This window comes from Liolophura sinensis, chromosome 1, assembly GCF_032854445.1.
Source record: "Liolophura sinensis isolate JHLJ2023 chromosome 1, CUHK_Ljap_v2, whole genome shotgun sequence".
NCBI lineage: Eukaryota > Metazoa > Mollusca > Polyplacophora > Chitonida > Chitonidae > Liolophura > Liolophura sinensis.
In genome coordinates, this window is record NC_088295.1 from 28,468,909 (window position 1) to 28,488,097 (window position 19,189).

At 37.4% G+C, this 19,189-nt stretch overlaps 1 protein-coding gene across 1 annotated transcript in view; it reads right to left on the minus strand.

The window, feature by feature from the left end:
* LOC135465780 (intermembrane lipid transfer protein VPS13A-like) overlaps positions 1-19,189 on the minus strand; it is a 94,870-nt gene that overhangs the window by 17,216 nt on the left and 58,465 nt on the right. Inside the window, 22 exon segments of the mRNA XM_064743121.1 lie at positions 616-776; positions 2,466-2,564; positions 2,842-2,925; positions 2,928-2,983; positions 3,482-3,615; positions 4,075-4,200; positions 4,419-4,571; positions 5,289-5,399; positions 6,034-6,117; positions 6,418-6,636; positions 6,988-7,077; positions 7,487-7,621; positions 8,082-8,196; positions 9,038-9,231; positions 9,719-9,799; positions 10,876-10,899; positions 11,977-12,054; positions 12,362-12,503; positions 13,798-13,916; positions 14,205-14,246; positions 17,152-17,223; positions 17,855-18,003. Coding sequence (XP_064599191.1) covers positions 616-776; positions 2,466-2,564; positions 2,842-2,925; positions 2,928-2,983; positions 3,482-3,615; positions 4,075-4,200; positions 4,419-4,571; positions 5,289-5,399; positions 6,034-6,117; positions 6,418-6,636; positions 6,988-7,077; positions 7,487-7,621; positions 8,082-8,196; positions 9,038-9,231; positions 9,719-9,799; positions 10,876-10,899; positions 11,977-12,054; positions 12,362-12,503; positions 13,798-13,916; positions 14,205-14,246; positions 17,152-17,223; positions 17,855-18,003 — 2,468 coding nt within the window.

The following is a 19,189-nucleotide window of genomic DNA, read 5'->3' on the forward strand; positions in this document are numbered from 1 at the left end:
TTACAAGTTTAGAAACCTTTGACCAAAAGAACTTTATGTGTGCTATAATATCATAGATGTCAATCAATGTTTTTGCATAATACCGTTAAACCACTCAAGCCAATGTTTTGCATAATAACGTTAAATCACTCAAGCCATCTATGTAAATTATCATTCTAGGTTTTAATTATTATTATTATTCACTTTGTTATTTAAGCAGAATAATTATATGCGAAAAAATTTAGATTCATTTAAAATATTTCTACCTATAAAGTATATATACTACTACTAATGCTGACGTAGTCTCATGACTTTAACGCATGAATGATTTGATCTTACTGTATTAATTGTATTGTATTATTACTGGCAAAATCTTTAGACATCTGGAAGCACATTACAGTATGGAATGACACTGTTAATGTAGTCACCAAAACTCATACAATCCTACAAATACTTAAAACCACTAGAATCGAGTACATGAAGATCAAAACCATAGACAGCATATGGTAAAAATTAAAAAAAAAAAAAAATAATACTGAGCAATCGCTACTAACAACACCTGCTTCTACTAGCTTTAGTACAAACATGTTAAGTGAAGAAGATACATTAGTGCAGTGGACCCTGCGTAAGACTTACCAGGCGTGCATATCGGGCAATTCTCTCATCCTGTGTGAACAGCATCACTCGTTGCTGGCCATCTAGGTAGCTTATCCAATGAATGACGACTTTATCTGTCCTCATTTTCCTCAAAAAGTTGCCCCCGGAGAGGAGGGGCCCATCGGGGTCATCACTGTAGTCTGGTGAGGGCAAAGTCAATGGGGAATCAACAGTAATATTGCCTATTAAAGTATTTCAGCCAAGTACGTTCATTTCCTGATTCTATGATAATGATTTTTGTGTGAAAACTGGTAAAGTACGTATTTATTTATTTGATTGGTGTTTTACACAGTAGTCAAGAATATTTCGCTAATACAAACGGCTTCCAGTATTACGGTGGGAAAAAAACGGTCAGAGATCGGGGGAAAACCCACAACCATCCACAGGTTGCTGACAGACCTTCCCACATACAGCCGGAGAGGAAGCCAGCATGAGTATGAGCTGGCTACATTGATGGGGAGGCTCCTGGTTCATTGTGCCGTGCTTACAGGCTAACCGCCTCAGCCATGGATGCTCCTGGGTCATTGTGCCGTGCTTGCGGGCTAACCGCCTCAGCCATGGAGGCTCCTGGGTCATTGTGCCGTGCTTGCGGGCTAACCGCCTCAGCCATGGATGCTCCTGGGTCATTGTGCCATGCTTGCGGGCTAACCGCCTCAGCCATGGAGGCTCCTGGGTCATTGCGCCGTGCTTGCGTGGTAACCGCCTCAACCATGGAGGTCCCAACTGGTCATGTAGTACTCATGTATTACAACAGAATATTAAATGGTCAATCCTGCTTGGGACTGATTCATCAGTTTGCAGGTAGACATGAAGTCATCCGGTATACTGTCAAAGGTATTTTCATGTGTAGCAAACACCATGAACGCCACAATGTCCTGTAGTAGTATTACACTACAACAGCTTTATAGTATCATGCAAATTCAATTATAAATAAAAGTTCATGTGAACACAACATATGCCCCAACAAATTTATGTGTTTGAAATGTATAAAAGGATACCAGCAGCATTGTGCTGAGTATAACCCCTGAGAGGAACCTTCATGGGTACTGATGATAGGTATGTCGTTACCATGACAACCACACCAGAGGACAAATGTGTCCACCACAAATCAAAATTTTATGCGGAACACAGTTGGAGCTGTAGCTTCTATTTATATAGCATATATAAGGAAAAGAAGCTACCCGGTTATCATGACAGCCGTGAAAATGGACAAATGTAAGTCGTGACACATCGACCTCTGTCTATCTATGTATCAACCAAAATTTAAACTCTGCGCAGAGAACAGTTGGAGTTGTAGCCTGGACACAAAAAAATATCCATTTATATAGTATGTATCAAGAAAATGGCTCTCTGGTTAGCATGACAACCGCGAAAACAGACAAGTGTGAGACGCAACAGGTCGTGATCTCTGTATCTACAAAAATGTATCCACCAAAAGCCAAACATCTATTTGGAAAACTCTTGAAGTTATAGTCCGGGCAAGAAATCTTATCTATTTATATAGTATATATAGGGAAGCTGGCGATCTAATAACCATGACAACCCCGAAAATAAACAAAAGTGAGTCGTGACACATCATCATCTGTGTATGTATGTATCCACCAAAAACTAAAACTCTACACAGAAACAGTTGGAGTTATAGTGTGAACACAAAATCATATCTATATAGGTATATATAAGGAAAATGGCTTTCTGGTTATCATGACAACTGCGAAAATGGACAAATGCGAGTCACAACACATCATTTTGTTCACATTGAACATGAAACCAATTACAGTACTCAAAGTAAAATCTTTTCAAGAAAAGTTGAAGTCATGTGAACAGCATACCTTCCGGGCTGCTATCACCCAGGGCATCACCATCTGTGACATCAGTTGTCATGCCCGTGGATTTTAATGTCTGTATGAACATTACAACATCCTCCATAGCTATCCTGTAAACACACAAAAAAATCAATTTACAATTAAAACAATGATGTTCTATGTCCTGCTGATAGATTTATCTTTCATATGCATAAGAAAGTTGTAAATAAACATGCATAAGACTTTAGGGAACAACTTTTCTTTATGTACTTTTTATACAAATGTTGTACACATAATAACATAATCACAAGATTATCATTTATTTCAACACGAGATTGTAACACCTTTAAACTGACAAAAATCCACAGAAAACCACAGTATCCATATGTTGTGTATTGAACACATACCTTAGTAATGAATGCTGGTAATCAGACTGCTTTCCTGCCATAGACATTCCACATCAAAGTCCTCTCAGAGCTAGGGTTATCCAGGTATATAACACAGACTGGTTGGGCGAGAGAGAAGGGGTTACCTGACTCTGGTTCCTAACCAATCAAATCAGATATTAGTAAGTGAAGTACAGGAGTTAGAATACCATTTTCTTTTTCTCTCATTCTATTATGTTTTGCGTATGATTATACCAACGCCAGAGTTAAAGGGATACAGAATCGTATCTGATTGGCTCGTGTTAGAGATAGGCAAGTCTAGGCTATATCTCGCCTCAGCTGAATTTTAGATATGGCAAATTTATTCAAGTGTGACCAAAGGTACTCAATTTTAACCAAGGCAAACCCTATCTCCACTGCCAGCCAATCAGCGTTGATTCTGTATCCCTCTAATACATCTACTTGACATTTTACGCATTCTTCAACATATTTTGTTAGCAATACATGCATGTTTTCAAAATTTTAAATCTTGAACTAAGAAAGTGACATGAATTCTCTTTCCAGTACATACTTTGTAATTGCCTTAATCCTTTCAGCAAATAGTTGATGTATTTTATATGGATATGAAGAAGTTTGCATTAATCCTTTCAGCCTTACTTTTGGTGTATTTTGATGAAGACATCCTCACAGAGATTCTCCACTCTGACTGGAGCATCTCCATGGTAGTAATTAGTAAATGTGATGGTCACTGGTGTCTCCACTCCTCCAGCCACCTCCACACAAATGGCTGTCTGCAAACACAAAGCAAAGCTGAAATGGCATGTGAATGTGTATGTTAAATGGCCTTCTGATGAGTGGACCAGGATTTATCAGGCTTGTCAGGCTGAATATCGTATCACCGTGAACCCTGTGAATAGCATAAGGAAACATTATATGAATGTATATATGTTCAACACATGCTCATTACTGGGGGGGAGCAGATTAGAGGGATAAAGAGGCTTAAGTTGAAACCATTCCTGCAGTATCTAAAAACTGGTGGCAACTATGACGGCCACCAAGGTAATTTCTTATGACAGATCACTTACACTTTGGTTGTTTGGTATGAACTTCAATCTTAATTCGATCAGGTCAAAACAGATTTCCCAAATAGAAGGACATATCATCACAGCATGTTTTTTGTCATCAAATGGTAAATCAACAACTAAGATTTGTGAAATGGGCTTGACACTATGTGAACAGCGTTGTCTTACCCCCTGTTGCATACGCAGGACTGTGTTGTGAGGAGTTTTGATGGGGAAGTGCTGGGAACTGACCACACTGTGTTCATACTTCACATACATGTTGAATGATTCAGTCACTGGCCAGAAGGGTAAACACTGAAAACAAATCATAACAATTGTAAAAGTTAAGGAAAGTCATAGATTTGTTGTAATTTATATATTTAAGTTACCACTGAGAAGTAACTGGTAATCAAGTTTATCATTTCATGTCCATTTCAGTGAAAATTTTCTTAAAGATAACCCCAAGTGAGACACCGTTGTTCTTCAATCTACTGTTTGAATGGGGGATAAGGATTAAGGTCATGTGTACTTACTGCACCAGGGGTGAGGTCAAACCAGAGGTCAGCCAGTTCATTCTCCTCCATGAAGCGCAGTCGGTGAGATGACTGGTTGACCACGAGGAAGTACGGGGTGATGGTTACAATCTTGGTCAGTTTCAACTTAGACATCTGCATCTGTAACATGAACTGAAACAAAAACAAATACCAGACGCAAATGTACTCAAATAGTTCTTCAGAGACTGTGATAATACATTTGAAACCAGTTGAATCCGATTATTTTATGATATTCAGATCTTACAAAAATCTTCCAGATCAGATTTATTTATTTATTTTATTGGTGTTTTACACCGTACTCAAGAATATTTCACTTATACGACGGCGGCCAGCATTATGGTGGGTGGAAACCGGGCAGAGTCCGGGGCAAACCCACGACCATCCGCAGGTTGCTGGCAGACCTTCCCATGTACGGCCGGAGAGGAAGCCAACATGAGCTGGACTTGAACTCACAGCGGCCGCATTGGTGAGAGACTCCTGGGATATTGCGCTGCGCTAGCGCACTAACCAACTGAGCCATGGAGGCCCCTATTCATATTTATATTTCTTTATCAAAACCATTATTAGTTAATCACAGAAGTGACCAAGCTTCTAGTAACCATCTGGGTCTGAAGGTAAATAAGCTATCATATCCTCTCTGTGTTGAAGCAAGAACAACTATCGGCCACCACGTGGAGATCAGAAAAATTCTTGTATATAAAGTGAAACTCTGAATGGCCTAATGTATAGTTCCATGTCAAAAACAGGAAAGAAAGTACATATACTGGCAGAATCCAGGTACCATAGGCATGTAAGGACACATGTTTTCAAGTGTCTGGAGTATCTTACCCGTAGTAAGTTAGATCTCACCTGGTACTTTCTGTTTCTCTCCTTATCCTGACAGATGACCACACCAGACGTTCCCACCGTGTCCAGAGAGAAGGAGTGTGACCAGCGCGAGTCATACACGCGTAGCTTGGCCTAAAGGAGATATGATGAGGAACAGTAGTGATAGTTCAGATTTTCAATAATACTACGTTAACTACACTGATACCTTTCTCAAAATTACTGTCAAGACTGCCTTAAAGAGTTACAGAATCATTTCTGACTGGCTTGAGTGAGGGATAGGCAAGTTTAGAATTTGCCTAGCCTAAGTTGAATTTTAGGTATGGCAATTTTATGAAGTGTAAACAAGCCTGCAGGGTTTAATCCAGGAAACCCTCTCTGCTCTGTCAGCCTGTCATATTCTGTATCCCCATAAGCAAATTTTCAGGGAAGAATTTACTTATTCATTTCTTTGATTGGTGTTTTAAATCGTACTCAAGCATATTTCACTTATACGATGCATTATGGTGGGCAGAAACCTGGCAGAGCGTGGGGGGAAACCCACAACTATCCACAGGTTGCTGGCAGACCTTCTAATGTACAAGCCCTTCTTTCCTCAACAAGACCTTCCAACAAGAGGAAGCCACCATGGGCTGGATTTGAACTCCAAGCGACTGCATTGGTGAGTGGGTCATTGTAATGCACTAAGGGAAATAATTTTGTTGTAACATTACAGCTCTCAAATATTGGGACAAGAACAAACCTTTTGCAAAGTTAGACCTAGCGATACCTTTTTCCTCCTGTGTTTCTTGTATCTGAACAACAGAGGATAGGCCATAGTGCTACACTCTACAACAGCTTCTGAGCTGGAACCCTACAACAACAACACAAAAACATGTCATATAAAAGACTGGGATTTGCAAACAATTCAATAAAGATTAAATTAAAAAATTCAGACAAATCTAAAATTTGATTTCAAAATCCTGATTACCAAATTAAATTATTTTATACATGCAGTCAGACTTCTAACAAAGTGTAAGTCCAGTATTTTATTTAGTTTTTTGATGTGTTGAATATTCAAGATATTCGGTTTATGGGTAGAGAAAACTGGGAAAATGCTAGTTGAATTATGAATTCTTTTATCATTTTTGTTATAAATAAGCTGATTTCTCACTCTGAGATGGATGGGAAGTTCTGTTTTATTGATGATCCAGTAAGGAGAGTATATGTACAGGTCAAGAGACTGAGCCTGGTTGGCATGGATACTCAAACTCAGATGTTTATTGGTTGTGTCTGCATCTGCTTCTGTCTCCATGGTGATGGCCTTGAACTCGTCCATGTCCTGGGATATATCTAGACTGCCTGACCAATCACAGTTCAGGTAATCAGAGATCTGTAAAACAAACAAAAAAGATGGTTATTAAATTTGTGTAAATCAACTTATCACCCAAACGATAAATTTACTGTATTTGCATAATTTGCTGTTCAATGCTTTATTTTAATAGTTTTTTTTTATCACTTATACAATGGTGACAAGGGTGGAATTGGTTGATAAATCAAAACATGGCTAAGTTGGGAGCACAATGAAAAGGCTCAGATCAAAACTTGGAAACAGTAATTTTTCACATTTTGGGTCGGATAAAATGTATCTAAGAGAACTATGGTTCATTTAGAAATCCTGAAGGGAGAAATACAAACCCCATGATACTGCTCTAGGTATAAAGAATCAGATGAAGTTCACTACCTGTATGGCGAGCTTGTTAACCTTCTGTACATCTACAGTATAGAGCGGTGCCTGCTCCCCATGTGTTAAGCTGCTTAACCTTGAGGTGCCCTGGAAAGACAAAGAAAAACTTGGCTTACGATCAATATTTTATCTAAGCTTCTATGTTGAACTTGCTACAGAACAAATTTGAAATTTAATTTTATTTAGATACCACTGAACTTTTTGACTCTAAATATCCATGCACATTTTCGCGGTAATAGTTAAAAACTTACCTGCCACAATTCTCGATTTAATATATCTAGTACACATATCTAGTGTAAGACAATATTATTTATTTGTTTGTTTTACATTGTACTCAAGAATATTTAAATCATATGACGGAGGCCACCATTATGGTGGAAGTGAACAGGGCAAAATCCAGGCAAAATCCACGACCATCTGCAGGTTGCTGTAAGATCTTCCCACACATGTATATGTGCTATGTGGTACATGACTTAAAATTTTAGCATTTTGTTACCTCTAGTGAAAACTGTAGGTCATAAGGGAGGTAATTGTGGAGAACAACGGGAGGGTAGAGGCTGATTGTATAGTAGGGGACTGTCTTTGGAACAACCTGACCAGGATTGGTTCGAGCTCCTTCCTTACACATCACCTGAAATGAGGGAAAGAAATTATAAAAGATCATGATTGATGGAAATTATGTCAGAAAATTATACTCTGTGCCTATTTCAAGGAATACAAGCATCAACTTTCCTGTGAGAACAACCAGCCTCGATTGCACAGCTGGTCCGCTTCGGGAGCGGTAGATCCAGGGTCAATCCTGGGTCGAGTCACACCTAAGACTGTAAAGGGGAAGTTGTAACTTCCTCGCTTGGCGGTCAGTATGAAGGGGATAGTGCAACGACTGATTGACCCGTAGCAGTATAATGGCATGGGTGGGGTGGCTAACTTGCCTTTGGTAAGTCGTCTCAACGAAGCAGCACATTACATGCACTCTAAGGATTCCTTCGTTGTCATATGACTGAAAAATTGCTAAGTACGACGTTAAACCCCAAGCACTCACTCACGCACACACTCACTCCTGTGAGAACATGATGTCTTAACATACTTACTTTGATGTTAAAGAACTTCTTGTCGCCCTCATCTGCCAGACAGGTGAAGTATTTACTCTTCTCTTTGGCTTGGACTAGGTCTTTCCACCAAATGGCATTGTAAGTCACCTGGTACCTACCACAAGAGTATTCCATATAACACACAAATTAAAACAAAACATTTGCGGGTAAAAGAACGTATAAGATCAAATAAGAACAGATAAAATTTATAGATATGCAGCAATCCATGTGTCATTTAGTTATCCATGGGACTTATTTGCAATGTTTTTTTTAAATAGTGTTAAAATCAACTGACTTTTGCATATCCCCAGAGTTATGAATGTCATGTGTGATAAAGACAAATGCCTATTTCAGTAGACAGCAGTAAATGTGTACATAAACAATCCTTCCAAAACAACACCAATAATCAAAAGTACTTTGATATTTGCTTATTCAGTGTTTTGCTGTCGGTCCTTGCAATACTGCCCAAGGGCTTGAGTTCTGAATACTGGCAGTCTATACTGCTCAGCCGCCGAGAGGCCCATCTTCCACATGTACATGTAGTCGCTTTATCTGATTGAGGATTTTCCACAGACTTGATGGCGGTTAGTTTTATGGGAGGGTGGAGGAAATCCTAGAACTTTGTTAACTTTCCCAAATGTGACATACATACACTGTATATGCACACCATATTGGTGGAAGACAGGTGGTCTTCAACGAGCATTAGACAGCGCAAACCAACATACAACCCTTTTCAATTGCTCAATGTCACCAAGATGCCACACACAGTGAGAGCATGGTGGGGAAATCCATGAATTAACTATCTCAGACTGGGAGTCAAGTGTCATAGCGTGTAACAGAGAAGCATTTTGACCACTGGACCAACATCCGCTCCTTCTTTCTCCAGTCTAATGGTGGGTCAGAAGAGGGTGTAACTATTCACCCAGGATACCCGTGCGTAAGAATAGACAGTTTACCCTAGGTCTGTGGGAGCCAGATAGAGGGGGCAGTGGTAGGCAGCCATCAGGGGCAGGTGATACAGGTCATTGGGCTCCACTGTGGCCAGTTTCGTGAACTCTCCGTTATTCAGCTTCATCTTCAGGGCAGGATACTTCTTCAGGTCCTCGGTCTTACAGAACACGTCCATAGCCATCAACAGGTTATTCTCCACCTGGGAAATAAATAATAAATAGCAAGTACTTCACAATGCAGTAGAAAAGTTTCACATAGGCTGTGTAATTAAAAAAACAATAAAAGCTGCATTCTGAGTTAATATTTCAGCATAAAGTTTAAAATGCAGGAGATCCACAGGTAAGTTTCACACAATGTACATGTAGTGTAGAATGATGGCTTCATGTCAACTCAATATTTCAACATTTTACTTTGCCATGATCAAGAGTATCCCATGATGGTCAGGTGTACAGCTCACCCAGGATATCCAGATAACAACAAAATGAAATGATGAAGAAGCGAAAAATAAATGTTTCTTTGGTTATACCACTTTACTGTACTGTCAACAACTTTAACAGCCTGACCATTTCAAGGGCAAGATTGATGCAACTTAATTTAAACATAAATATCTCATGTAGGTTTCAACAGTACAGATAAAATATATTATATGATGTTCAAAATAAAGCAAAAACAGCAAAGTTCTGTACCTGGAGAGGTGAGTAGAGAGAGACAACTTTCCTTCCATGGGACATGTCTATATCTAACACAGCACTGTAGCGAGAAGAATTCTGAAACATGGAGACACCTGTATTTGCACACATACATACACAGTTAAGTAACACTAAAAACTGAAAAGTATATATTATCCTTCTACAGAGATCTCAAGACAGAATAATTAACATTTTGACAAAAACGCAGAGAGTGCTCCATAAATGCTTTATTTGCTGAAGTTAAAGCAGTAAAACAATGTTTGCGTAAATATTAAGGTACATTCAACCCTGGAGTATTTACTGGCAATAAAAAACCTTACATATACAAAGATAACATCATGCCCTATATTTCAACGTGTTGCACAGCAAACATTTTTAGTTTCTGGTGACTTTAAACATTTCTGCAAATATTTATGAAAAAACATACAATGTTCTTAATATAATACATGTACTTGTAGATACATTAGTGTGTGTTATATATATTCAGTTATGTTACTTGTTCAATGGTAGTTATTTTAATGTTTAGTTATTTCTGTTATTGTTTACAAACAATGTGAGTTATCATTAGAAGAAAAATTAAACAGGTAATCACACACAAAGTTGTTGTTAATGATGTGTGGAGTGAAGGCATGCAGCATTGTAAATAAATTATCGAAACAAAGGGATGGACAACTGAAAAAATGCAGCAATAAACTAGTAAAGCCTCATTTCCAGTTGATGCAATGCACAACTACAACTGCAAATCACATGTGATGAAACACTTCCATCTCGTGGTAACTAGATGTGATGAGATGTCACATCACATATGGTAACACTTAAAGTTGTGTACTACAGCATAAAGAATGTTCAAATGAATGATTAATATATTAGCAATTATAAATTCACAACAGACTTGCAACTTTAACTCGTGATTTTTCAGAATAGCCACCGGAATGTTTTTGATTGATTAAGACAGTATACATTACAACTGTCCATATACAGTGATAATAACAATATTCCTTGAGCATTTCTGCTATGTACACTTCTAAAGTTACAAGTCTTTTGTGGAACTTTCAACTAAAAATCTCTAATTTGGACATAAAACAGAAAAGATGCTATGGTAATGACTACATTTTAAGGGTTCGAACTAAGCCAATATGAAAACAAATATGTACCTCCAGCTCCATAATGTCTCCTGACTAGTAAATGAACAGTAGAAAAACAAAACAAAATCACCCATTGACAGTGTTTACCACTCTATTCATAACAAATAAAATGTATGTATTCAACCAACAACCAACCTCTAACACTTTTACTAATACCCTAATTCCTCAAACTTTTCACATATAAAAGAGCAACTTTCAATGCAATTTATTCATATTTTTAACGTAATTTTGGAAACAAAGCTTCTTTGATTGGATTGGCCATTGTTTCAGGGCTTCATAACAAGTATAATTTTAGCAGTCAACACAGAATAATGTCTTCAGAATTATGCTTTAATAAACACTTTGCAAACATGTGAAAAGACTGAAGAATTACAGAACTTTATCTTGTAATAAGTCCAAAATTTAGTTGCATATATACTATTTCTTCGCACTATTAAGAACAAATGTACGCTACAGTTTTGTCAGTGCAGCAGTTATGGCAGCTGATTTTCTCTTAGATATTTCTCAATAACTGTGTCAGTGCAATGGCATATTGGCAGTTGACTTTCTCTTAGCTATTTTGCAATGACTTTGTCAGTGCAACTCTTTTGGCAATTGACTTTCTCTTAATTATTTCCCACTAACTTTGTCAGTGCAGCTGTTATGGCAGTTGACTTTCTCTTAGCTATTTCTCAATAACTTTGTCAGTGCACCTCTTTTGGCAATTGACTTTCTCTTAACTATTTTCCACTAACTTTGTCAGTGCAGCTGTTATGGCAGTTGACTTTCTCTTAGCTATTTCTCAATAACTTTGTCAGTGCGCCTCTTTTGGCAATTGACTTTCTCTTAACTATTTCCCACTAACTTTGTCAGTGCAGCTGTTATGGCAGTTGACTTTCTCTTAGCTATTTCTCAATAACTTTGTCAAATGGTCATATCACAATAAAAACACTGTTAAATGAATTACTATCAATTTTATTTTGTCACACCAAACCTGAACTATTAGACTTCATTGTTGTTGTATCTCAGACTTCATTCATATTCATCCACCGAAAACACATAAAAATCAAATCCTTCCTTAAATAATTATCCTGAAATACCAGATCCAAAATAAGGAGCAATTCCACTCACCTTTGAGGGAGTTAGTGGCAGTAATCTATGACAGGCTTTTTTAAATGGAATGGTGGGTAGAGTCTGGAATCCAATAACCTATAATACACAGATGTTTGAAGGTCAATACAATAATCTACACAAATTAAGAATAATTCACAACCTTTCTGGTCTATAGCCACAGAAAATATATACATACACTTTTTTACATTATCATTAACATTCAAATATTACTTTGGTAGAAAGTGAACACTTTACAGAAACATGACAATATCTAATCTCTACTTCTGGCAAGTAGGTCAACACTTCTGTACATCTTGAGTTCAGTTAAATTTTAAAGTGCTACATGAAAATACTGCTTCAATAAAGCAATCTACAAAAATTGTTGATGCGTTAGAAAAACTACCTCCACTCTGAGCCTGTCCTTGTCCATCTTATCACCAGCGAGGTAGTCATCATCATCATCAAACACAAATGCCCCTGCACTGATTAGTGTGTGACCGATGTCAGCCAGGGCACGATCCAGGAAACGTAACCCATCAACCTCACTGCAGTAACATACAAACAGCGTCAGTCAACATAAACACCATGTCACAGTACTCAAAACACTGGCACTGAACAGTATGTGACTGATGTTAACCAGAGCATGGTCCAGGAACCATAATCCGTCCACCTCACTGCAGTAACATCCAAACACCATCAGTCAACATAAACACCATGTCACAGTACTCAAAACACTGGCACTGAACAGTATGTGACTGATGTTAACCAGAGCATGGTCCAGGAACCATAATCCGTCCACCTCACTGCAGTAACATCCAAACACCATCAGTCAACATAAACACCATGTCACAGTACTCAAAACACTGGCACTGAACAGTATGTGACTGATGTTAACCAGAGCATGGTCCAGGAACCATAATCCGTCCACCTCACTGTAGTAACATCCAAACACCATCATCATACATTCAACATAAACACCACATCATACATTCAACATAAACACCACATCATACATTCAACATAAACACCATACTATAAGTCAACATAAACACCACATCATACATTCAACATAAACACCACATCATACATTCAACATAAACACCACATCATACATTCAACATAAACACCATACTATAAGTCAACATAAACACCACATCATACAGTCAACATAAACACATCATACAGTCAACATAAACACCATGCTGTAGGTCAACATAAACAAATCATCATACAGTCAACATAAACATGACATCATGCAGTCAGCACAAACACCACATCATACATTCAATATAAACACTGCATCATACAGTGAACATAAACACTATCCTATACAGTGAACATAAACAAAACCCCACAGAGTCAACATAAACACCGTATCAAACAGTTAACAAAAACACCATCCTATACAGTCAACATAAACACCATATCATACTGTCAACATAAACACTATCCTATATAGTCAACATAAACACTATCCCATATAGTCAACATAAACCCTGTACCATACAGTCAACATAAAAACTATCCTACACAGTCAACATAAACATGGTATCATACAGTCAACATAAACATTGTCCTATACAGTCAATGTAGACACAATCATCAAATTGTCAGTATTAACAAATCATTTGCCAAAACACTTATTGACAACTCTGGAAAACTCAAAAATGTGTGAGAATATTTATAAATGTTTTGGCCCTCGAAAATCTGATGCATATTTTCATCTTACAATATTTTTGTAAAGATACATACAAATGAAAAAGCTATAACTTGGTCAGACAAACAAACAACAGGCAGTAGAGGGAACAGTTTTTGTGTGATGAAGAGGAGGTAACCCACCTTCCATCGAGATCATCCTCTTCATCCAATATAACAATGTCATCCTCATCTGGTGATGGATGACTCAGTGTACGCCCAGGACGTCTCACCGTGCACCCAGTTATATGATTGGGGTGGTACTGGAAGGTAAGGCACAACTGTAACCTAAGTCTTTCTGATAAATACATTTGACTTCATCTTTAGATATTATTTTAAGGATGCTTGACTTGTACTGCCTGACACTCTAACTACTGCCTCCGCAGAGTATAAATGTCAACACATTTGTCCAAAACTTCCATTAAAATTACACGTTTGTTATGAAAGAAACTCTTAAGTTTGACGTTTTAATCACATTTGTCCATGTACTAGAATTGCTAAAGTCCCAGGAAGTCAAAATTTCCACTACAAAATAGAAGCACGAAAAATACCTTGACTAATGGGTGCAGTGTGACATTGCAGTGGACTCCCAGCTGAAAAACAACAAAACATTCTTATTACAAACATGTTTCTGGTACTTATCTTGTGAATATTTTTTTCAAACCTATATAGAAAATAATACATTATGGTCAAGATATGCTACTGACAAGTTACATCAATATTTGGGAAAAATTTTCACGGGACCATTGGTAGTAACTAGAATCCAAGGGATGTGAAATGGGTTTATTACCCTTCTATTTTTATTTTACTTGTAACTAATGATCAATTGTCTTCCAGGACAATTCAGTGGTCTTCTCCACCCACAAAGGGCCTATCAGTTATTCTGTCTGTAATGGAGGACCCGGCCCCCACCTCATTCTGGCATGACTTTAAAGAGAATGCACTGTACCAGAACATCATATTATAGTATACTGTAAGACTGTACACTTTTTCCTGAAATTTTTTTTGCAACTAAGTCGTTACCATTTCTATTTGTTTGGTAAGTGTGAGCATGAAAATCTTAATTATTTGTACCATTGCCATATGTCGCAACAGATCAACATATCGTAATCCAATACATGTCTTGGTCATTACACTGTATAGTTGTATCTCCACAGTACAAATATGGCAAGGACACATGAAATACATGTACAATCTGTCAACCTTTTTTGGAACTTTTCCAGATTATATCCAAATGTTCATCATATATAGCAAACAATTACTAACAGCTCATTCCACAATTTAACAGACAACTTTGACCATGAAAAGCTTTATATAATATGTTTTTTGGCATTCACACCATTAGGAATGTCAACTAGTGGGCAGTAACCCAAGGGGTTAAGCAGTGCTACAGATAATTTTCAGAGGTAGTGCAGTACTCCATACTTTTCTAAGAGAGGAAGTACTGGGTAAGCCTACCTGAGTACACATTTTTTGCAAATACTCAACAGTTCAATATTTTGGGTCCCCAGCCACACCCCTGGAAAGTGTGAAGGGGTTGAGAAAATTGAATGATATACATGTGAATACATGTCTACAGACCTATCGGTAACGGTACAGAGATTTTTGTAGTTACATATATGACTACAAGTACATGTATATGTCGACTGCCCAGAATCACCACTTGTCATAACATTCTAGAATGAATTAATTATTTCAGCTCTTCCTTACAAGGAATGAATTTGAATAATGCCTACATTTATTTATTACACCTCAACCTGTAGGCCTACTGGGTTTATTTCAATAACTCTCTGACAACTTTACCTTTTGATTTTGTTTTGATAGCAGGGGTTGCAGTATTATTTCATTCTATGGTAACCTGCCTAATGTGACTGGTAATTTTTTTTACCTATCCAAACATTTCTGTATACACCAACGCCTACCGTTTTGAGATCAAAACATGATACACTTGTTATGATAAATCCAAATGTAGGCCTACATTAAAAGTCCAAAATTTATTATTTGTGCTTCATTTATTGGCAGTATATAGTATGAAACTAAAGTGTTTCGGAGCACTAGCTGTTCTTGTGATTGTTGTATTTCATTGCATTAGCTTCTCTTCTCAGAAATCACTGATACATGTACAAATTGGTATCGTGCTATTGGGGAGCTAGCGATAGGTGAAAAAAAAAAACAAGAGATGGCATGAGATGAACTTAACACTTTACTAAGCCCTAACTATACATGTCTGTTACAACAACTCCTCGTCACTGATCTCCCTTCCTCGTGTCAGGGGTTATGCAATTCACCCCAAAGTCAGCAATTGGGCAAAACCATTTTACAAGGCATTTGATGAGGACTTCATTCACAAAGATTTACAACAAAGTGTGGTCTTCCACACACCACAAGAAGAAAGTAATTCATTAAGAAAATACTCAGGAATATAACAAAGGAAATGGGACCCTTGATGACACTTTAACATTGCACAAATAACTGACCATCTGTGTAGAATTAAAACCGTACATTAGGAGCAATATTTAATTCAGTAGAGTAGCAGAAATTCCTGTATAGTAACCCAAATGGCCATTTTCTTAGCCCTTGCTACATTTTCTTCATACACTGGAGAATGTCACAGACAAATATCACAGTAGTCATTCCCTACGACTGCAGGTGGTGGTACATGAGCCTTTGCTGTAACCTTCAGTTTCTGAAAACTAACCTGTCGTGGAGAGCGTCCTGCACGTAAACTACTTTGGTGATCTATTTTCGATTTTTTTCCAGGACTGTTTGCTTTAAAACTCACATGTACGCTAGAGCTTTCAGAAATTTAGGCATACACATAAATTGTCATGCGTATTCAGTACGCTCTGTTTTAATTTTAGAAATGTATCATCTAATTTTTAAGAGCATTTACAACTGCACACTCCTAATCTGTAGCACTGGGGCCAAGGTCAAAGGGCATACCTGCCATCTGATAACTTCCAGATACTTTATTTCACAATTTTGGTGACTAACTAACTCAATTGATATAAGGTAGGCATAAATATTATTAGGAGCTGTTACATGAATACATAAACGTAGGCTACCTTACATGGTGTAAATCTTTACGCTACATACGCTATCACAGGCAATCAATGTACGGACTGGTTTGTGACACTTACTGTCACGATCCTCGAAATAGCGCAAGCCCATCTGATCACCCTGTGTTACACGAAACTGAACAAATAATAAATGAGAGCACAACTCCAAACATCATTAAAATTTCTATTCAATGCATAATCATAAAATATAAGTCCCAACAAAACAATGAAAAAAACATCACGAAAGCAGGGTAATATTTGACCACACTGTCTACTTTGTTAAGCGCACTAACACGTCATACTTGGATGAAACTACATCTGGCAATTTCTTTACAATTTTTTATGCTTCTGGAAATTCTCTCCAATAGACCCATAAAAATATACGATATATCTTTAGGTCAAAGTTTTGCACTTTGCAATTCACTGCCAAATAGTTCACCTTATTATGAATTTCCAGAGCTGGAAGATCCAAGTCCTTTATCAGTTCACAGCAGGCAGGCTGAGTAAGTGCCTGGCAATGGAAAGTAACAAAATAAAAGTACAACATTAACCAAAACACATTTTCTCCTAGACAAGCTCAATCAATGCCTTTAATACTTGACAAATAAAAAAGGTAAAATATTAATGATATTACCGACAGAAAAATTGCCTTTTACATTAATGACAGAAAATCTAATACAACTTCTGCTACAGTTATAATACAAATATCCAGACAAACTTTCAGTGTTTATTTCACAAAATTCCATCACACAGTCCTTCTTAGCTGATCAAACAGGGCTCAATTTATTCTATTGTTGAGTTTAACTCAAAGTACTTCACTTTATACACCAGTCAGTTTTAAGGATGAGGGAAACCAGAGTGGCCAAAGTACACTAGCAAGTACTTGACAATTTTCCACATGTGACAAACAATTTTCCACATGTGACACACAGATTTACACCTGCACAGAAGATTTGATACGCATGTCATATAGGCGAAAAGCAATGATATGTCTTGGCCGGTCCTGCCAATCGTTTACTTCCACCAATGCAACAGGATCAGTGGTGACACGAAAATCGTGGGCATACCTTGTCTGAAACTGGTATTTAAGCTACATGTACACCTGTGTGTCCTAGCAGTTGAAATAAGCATTAATACTGTACCTCAGAGACATCTCTGATGACTGTGATGGCCTGTGGGGTGAGGTTGAACTGCATCTGGTCACGAGACTGTACCAGGATGTAGGTGCACATGCTGGATGTGTCATCCTCACGGTCTCGGGCAGCATCCACATCGTCAAGACCACTGCCACCTAGTGATAGCGTGGGAAGGAAGGGAGATAACATGAAAATAAAGCCAATCATCAGATCTCCATAACAATGCTTTGTCAGACGCTAGGATGGTATTTTTATTTTAAGAATAATGGAGGATTCCACTAATATGCAACGTTATTGGATAACAATTAAAATAAAACCAGTTAGTTCGTGTTCTCTTTATGACCATAACATAGTCTTACTCTTACGGGTTCTAAACAGTAGTGTCAGAATGTCACAAAGATTTTAGTTTCGTGATTTTAACCTCATAACTGATTCATTATAATTTACCTCCAATCAAAAATTAGAATTTAGAACGCAAACCTGCAGCCATACTAAGTGCAGAAGAGAATGATAGCAGATTGTGGTCAATGGAAGAAATATGGCCCTACAGTTATCTCCACATGAACATACATAACTACAGTGTGTAAGACAAAGTGATGTATATGTGGAAAAGAGAAAAAATACACATTTACACAACAAACATTTAACTCATAAAAACTGAAAGTAAAATGTGTCTTCTAAAGGCTGTAAAAAAAGTTACAACAGGGAAAAGTATAACACTGGGCACGTCATAGACTACAGCTATTGAGGTACATCTTTATTTTCTGAGAGAGTATTTCAAATCTGGAAATCATACACAAATTTATTAACTAATTAGCATGGTAACTAGCACAATAAAATCAAATAATAACCATGCAGAGAGAAGAAAGCATTTATATTAAAGTCACCTGTCAGACAGAAAGAGAGAAAAACAAAGAAATCTATGCAAAAAAAAAAAAATTCAGATGGTAGATCAAAACAGATGACAGATCAAAACAGATGGCAAATGAAAACAGATGGCAAATGAAAACAAAAAGCAGATCGTTGGATTTCTGCCAGTTTTGTTACACACAACTACATGTAGAGTGCTATTTCTTTTTCACTGTTGATGAGTTCGTAACATGAAGCATGTTACATCACTGATGTTCAAAATGTGTTGCTCTTGAAGAAAAATTAACTGATAATTTACTGAACTGTGTACTCAAAGGATAATATCAAAAATGACTTCCAAAAAATCTTATGTCATGTTCAAAAATAGCTAATCAGCATGACTTCATCCACGCACTTTGGAATAAACAAAACTGGCATGACACATCCACTGTACAACACCAACGTAGGCGGGGAATATAAGGGAACATAAGC